Below are 6,500 nucleotides of genomic sequence, written 5' to 3' on the forward strand. Positions count from 1 at the left end.
GCCACTACAGACTGATATTGTACGTAATTTGGTGGGACATATATGTCATTTCAGCAGTGTTTTTGTGGGTCCATTTTACCTGAATACCTACCTCTTTCCTCTTCAACCCACTTTTGTCGACATGAAAACTTATGGGCCTACCAGTACTAACGGGCTCTGGAATCTGGATCCATAGATCCGAACCCGATTTCTCTCAACGGTAATTGGGAGGATTCAAATTCTGTAAGGGGGGTAGTTGGTGATTTGGCAGTCAGCCAAATTAATCCAACGGCTATCACCACCACTTACTGCACACGTGTCGAAAGATTACAGAAAAGACATAACGTACCTAATGCCGCATGCCTTGCTAACGAAAAAGGATCCAGCGAGCATTATTTTCTTAGAGATTTCGTGATCGTGATCGTTTATAGTATATCGTGCAATCAGAAATCATTTTAAAATTTAAAATTTAAAATTAAATATAAATAGTATTTAACAAAAATTAACTGTACGATATACGATCACTATCACGAGATCTCTAGGATCTTTAGGAAAAGGATCCGCTTGCTAACGACCCTACACAAACGGCTTTGTATAAATTAAAAGGAAAATTCCCTGCTTTCCCAAGTGAGAGTATCACCAAGTACTCAACGGTCATCGAATATGGACCCCACATCCTCCAACTTTGTTTTTTGGACCCCAAATTTTAGCTTTTTTTTTTTTTTTTTTTTTCTTTTCAATTTTCTCTATAGCTTTCACCATCACTTTGGTTGGTTGCCCAATCTTTTCAAAAATTTTACCATTTATAAATTTAAAGTATATGTAAATCTTAGGTGGAAGAACATTGGTCTATAATTTGATGTTTAATCAAAATTATAGATCATCAACCAAATTATGATGCTTCAGTTACAATTTACAGACCACTAATTTCGGAAGCAACGTATTTTTTTTAAGATGAAAGAGCATATCTAAAACCAAAAAGTAGTTGAAAACAAGAATATAACCTTTACCTTGTATACAATATTGAAAAAAACAAAGTTGGAGGAAATTTTTTTTCGAAAAATAGGGTAGTATGAGGGAACAATTGTTTTATGGATTTCATTTTCGCAAATATCGAAGGGAGACACAAGCATCACTAATTCGCTATACGATCACTGTTTTGTTAAGCAACACCTTGGTCACATGGGCACAACGCACGTGTCTCCCATCCCGAAGTTAGCTTCGGGTCTATTTGTAATACTATAATGTTGTATGTAAGTTATGCAAAAATGTGTAAAACGTATAGTACAATTAGAAATTCCTTCTTAGTTGAATACTGAATAATTTTTTTTTGAGGGTCCAAAAACTATTTTACCATTACTATAGGGGTACATCCAGAAAATACTCCTAAGATGGACCACGTTAATTCAGGTTTACAAAAGGGCCTTTCTGTCATACAAGGCGCGCCAACCACCCCAATTTCAACCTGGAAGTTTGATGGACTAAACTGACGAATCTACCCTAATGCATATCCAGCTACGCGGCCCGAAAATCCGTTCCAATCAAACTCTTATCTCCACCCGGAGGAGGACTTTTCAGTCAAAACAAGTTAAGAAAAAAAAAAAAAAAACCAGAAAACGGATTGTTTTTGGAACTCGGACCACGCCACCAACGTAAGCAGAAATTTTTTATTGTGATCGGAATACGAATGATATATTACGTGTTTTTATATAAATAATGAAAAATTATATTTTTTAAATTATTAACATTTCAATATACATATTTTACTATTTATATAATAATATATTGTGTACCACTTTGTATTTCGATCATATTGAAAAATCTCTCGAACGTGGAGGCGGTTTTGGGATTGAGAGCGCCCGTATCACGAGAGCCTCCAAAACAAGCACCGCACACCAGTAATATTAGCAAATACCGAGGGTGTTTTCGACATAAAATGCGGAACCATGTCGCCACGTAGCCACAAAACCAGTACGTGTCAGCACCAAACGGCGACAGCTTAACGAGCCCAGTTCGCGCTTACGACACGTACCCACCCTCGACGGATTGAATACTTTGCCACGAAGGATATCCACGTGGAGGACCGAAGTCTCAGTCAGCAGCTGCTCTTTTTATAGGTCACACCTTCTGCTCTTTTGCCTCCGTAACAACAAAAAACCATAAACAGAGGAAGCAGCTCTCATTTCGTTTTCACCTCTCTCTCTCTCTCTCTCTCTCTCTCTCTCTCTCTAGAAATTTCTAGGTTTCTCGCCGGCGAACGGGAACAGGTAGTGCCGGAAAATGGAGTTTCCGGCGGCCGATGGTCTCGGAATTGAGGATACCAGCAGCAGCATCATGACGTTCTCGTGCCTTCGCTTATCTCGGGAACCCTAACCGCATTTCCAGAGAAAATCCTACGCAAAAGCGACTTTTACCTGGCAGAGTTTTGAAGTTATTCCATACTCTGTTTGGCAAATTGGAGGCAGAAGAAACTATATAATATTGGATATTAAAAGGTACTTGCTACTTGTTTTTCATCTAGCTCAGGAGCCTCGAATTTAGCTTTATCCGGATTATTTTTTTCCAATTTTTTTTCTTGATTTCTGCTTCGTCGATCTCAGTTGCGAGAAGATGCTGTGGAGTTGTCAGTGAAGGTGTTTGATCGATGTATCGGCATTAGAACCCTCTGCCTTTTGCTTTCGGGGTTTGAATTTTGTAATTTCGGTTTTTTTTTTAAATGTAAAATTTTAACTCTTTGTTCTCGGATTTTGAACTTGATTGCGGAGAGAAAATTGATTAGTATATTAGGTAGAGAATTAGGCTTAATTTTTTTTGATTAAGCTTGAGAGGAAGCTTTAACCTTGTGGAAATGGAGGGACTATGTGAAGACGATCGGAGGTTCTGATTTCTTTTTTCTCGTGAACTTGATCACGCCGGTCATGCCTTTTTCAATGAAAATCCAACCGATCGATTTTCGCACGAGTCCTGAAGACCTGACTCGGTTCGAGCCGGTCAAGCCGGTGGTGGCGAAGTCGCGGCTCAAGCGGCTCTTCGAGCGGCCGTTTACGAACGTACTGAAAAACTCTGCAGCGGCAGAGAAGGCCGGCGTCGGAAGCGAGGAGCCGCATTTCAACAAGGACGGCGTCGTCGGAGGCGGCAGCGGAGGATCGGCCGAGTTCGAGCCGAGTTCGATGTGCTTGACGAAGATGGTCCAGAATTTCATCGAGGACAGCACCGAGAAGCAATCATCGGCTGTGGCGCGGTGCAGCCGGAACCGCTGCAACTGCTTCAACGGCAACGACAGTTCGGAAGACGAATCGGAGCTGTTTGGCGGTTTTGGCGACTCCAACGTGGCATCCTCTGCCGAAGCATGCGAGCTTCTGAAGGTAAATAAAGTATTTGATTCTCCGGAGTTTCAACAGCCAAAAAACGACTTCGTTTTGATACGAAAATGTTTATCCACAGGGTTTGGTTTCGTGCCAGAGCGTGAGCGAGAGGAACTTGCTAGCCGACGCGGCGAAGATCGTTGAGAAAAACAAGGCCTGCTGCAAGCGGAAAGACGACACCTGCAGAACCGTCGTTTCTGATAGCCTGTTAGCTCTCGGATACGACGCGTCGGTTTGCAAATCTCGTTGGGAAAAAGCTCCTTCCTATCCCGCCGGTACTTCTCTTTCCGCCTTCCAAATATATCGATCCATACGACGCCGTCTTGGAATTGTTGGAATTTATCAGGACTAAAATTTACTGAATTTTTTTGCAGGAGAATATGATTACGTTGACGTGATCGTCAAAGGAGAGAGACTGCTGATCGACGTCGATTTCAGATCGGAATTCGAGATCGCACGGCCGTCGAAGAGCTACAAGGCGATTCTCCAGACGCTTCCGTACATCTTCGTCGGGAAACCCGACCGGCTGTGGCGGATCATCGCGGTGGTGTCGGAGGCGGCTAAGCAAAGCTTGAAAAAGAAGGGGATGCACGTTCCGCCGTGGAGGAAAGCGGAATACATCAAGGCCAAGTGGCTGTCTCCTCACAGTCGAGCTACGCCGGCGCCTTCCGATTCGACTCAGGCTCCGGTGGCTGGCGAGTTGGGACAGAGTCAGGGCGAGAACTCGCGGGAGGATGATGAGTTGGGCTGCGAGTCGGTGTTTGAGATGTCGGCAAGTTCTGGTGAGGAGGAAAATGCGGTGGTAGTGAAGGAATGGAAGCCGCCGGAGCTGAAGCCCAAGAGATCGTCGGTGACCGGAGTAAAGATCGTGACTGGTTTGGCTTCCGTCATGGAAGATGAGCAGTAAAATTTTGATAATTTTTGGATTTTTCTTGTACTTTTACTTTTGACTGTTAGGTTAAGTGAAATATCGTATATGACCCTCTAATGGTAGAGCATAACAACCGTTTGATCCCTTCCACGTTTTTGATGTAAGGGTCGGATTTACTAATAGCAATAAAAATAATATTTTTACTAAATTATTTTGCCCTTTGCTTTTCTATTATCTAGGAAATTTTAATATTTTAGTCTGCGAAAATAAGGAAAAGAGAAAAAGGTAAATATTTTATGGTTTATATTTTTCAGTGGCTTAATGATATTATTATTTCAAAACTCTTTGCCGAAACTCAATTGTTTATTGTCTTTTTTCTTGTTTTTAAAGGAGAAGGAGAAGATGGGCAACAAAATTCGATGACGAAAGACTGAAGAAAACTTGGTATATACTCGCGCTGTCTCGAGAATTGCGACGATCTCTTGGGCTTGTGTGATTTTGACGAGAATTGCGACGATCTCTTGGGCTTGTGTGATTTTCAATAAGTTGGTTAGAGTAATATGTTCGTGTTTCAGTTAATAAGTTTTAATTTCTGTTGTAACTTGAAATTTCTGCTTGTCTGTAACTTTCGTTACATGAATCCAATTTTCATTGCGTTCGGAATAAGCCATCTTTTTCTCTATTTTCATTGTTTTGGTGAGCAATTTTTTCTTTTAAATTTCAGAATCTAGTGTGGTTCAATAATGTGGCATATGTTTACTTATATTCCCAATTTTTGCCGTTGAATTTCATGAATTGGTAGAGATGGAAATGTGCTTTAACAATCTGGTACTGATGGTGGATATGAAACCGGAAGTTTCATTTAAAAGTGTGGGGCAAGCTCTGGCCTGTCAGTAATTGACACGGTTGCGGCATCAATGAGTTTTATCTCCCTCGCTCATGGAAAGTCGACAAGAGATTTTGTCATATAACCGGTTTTATATCATCTCTGATCATCGAAAATCTTAGCTAGATTCGGAACAAAATAAATGAACGATAAATAGGCCATATAAAGGAATGGGAAGGCTCGTATATACACTCTCGAGTCAGTAAGACATGTTTGAAGCATGAACAATATATACTATTGAACCGGAACGTCTAATAGTTGTGTACCATTCGACGTATTGACTCAAGTGACATTTTTCAGTTTAGAAAGAGATGTTTATTCATAACATCATGAGATAGTATAAAATTGAAACATAAATTTTCACATCTTAAAACATACGCTAATGAAAAACTCGGCAAATGTCAACACGGCAATAAAACCAAATAGTCGGTGGTGCCAAATAGTCGGCAAATTGTTCGCTTTGGGCCCCGATCACGCCCTCACGGTTTTGTTTATGGGAACTCACACGACAACTTCCCAATGGGTCATCCATCATGGGAGTGCTCTCGCGCGCTACTCGCTTAACTTCAGAGTTCCAATGGAACCCGAAGCCAGTGAGCTCCCAAAAGGCCTCGTGCTAGGTAGGGATAGAAATATACATATAACGCTTACATGATCCACTCCCCTGGACGATGTGGGATGTTACAATTCACCCCCCTTAGGGGCCCGACGTCCTCGTCGGTACACCATAGCCAAAGTTCGGCTCTGATACCAAATTTTCACATTTTGGCCCGAGCCCCCACCACAACCTGGGCGCGACTCCACCATAGCACGATATTGTCCGCTTTGGGCCCCGACCACGCCCACATGGTTTTGTTTTTAGGAACTCACACGAGAACTTCTCAGTGGGTTACCACTCATGGGAGTGCTCTCGCGTGCTACTCGCTTAACTTCGGAGTTCCGATGGAACTCGAAGCCAGTGAGCTCCCAAAAGGCCTCGTGCTAGGTAAGGATAGGAATATACATATAAGGCTTACATGATCCACTCTCCTGGACGATGTGGGATGTTACACCATGAAACTCGTTAAACATTATGAAAAAATATGAAACACATAAAAGATTTGTTTTTAATTACTTTAGCCTTTAGATTTAAATTTGGACCATTAAATTTTTGTTTTTACCGTTGACTTTGATCAAATTAGATCTTAACTGTTGGATTCAATGAATTTATAAATATAATACTAAATAAAATATACGTATATGGTGGGCTAGCTCCACTAATCCTGGGGCAAATCTGGTTAGGTTTTAGGTTTTAGGTTTTAGATCCAATTTTAAGCTTGGGTTGGGGTGGAATTTTTTTTTGGGGGGGAGGGTGAATAGAAGGGGAAAAATAGGTTATAAACCAAGGTTGGAGATGGTC

At 41.5% G+C, this 6,500-nt stretch overlaps 1 protein-coding gene across 1 annotated transcript; it reads left to right on the forward strand.

Moving 5' to 3' along the window:
• Positions 1-2,122: 2,122 nt before the first annotated feature.
• On the forward strand, positions 2,123-4,881 carry LOC137716133 (uncharacterized). The gene is made up of 5 exons (XM_068455534.2): positions 2,123-2,474; positions 2,580-3,344; positions 3,424-3,619; positions 3,719-4,247; positions 4,606-4,881. Exons 2-5 carry the CDS (start codon positions 2,898-2,900, stop codon positions 4,709-4,711), a joined length of 1,278 nt encoding a protein of 425 aa, XP_068311635.2. The 5' UTR covers positions 2,123-2,474; positions 2,580-2,897; the 3' UTR covers positions 4,712-4,881.
• Positions 4,882-6,500: the final 1,619 nt, after the last annotated feature.

Source organism: Pyrus communis, chromosome 3 (genome assembly GCF_041283825.1).
Source record: "Pyrus communis isolate YQ-2024b chromosome 3, ASM4128382v1, whole genome shotgun sequence".
Taxonomy (NCBI): Eukaryota; Viridiplantae; Streptophyta; class Magnoliopsida; order Rosales; family Rosaceae; genus Pyrus; species Pyrus communis.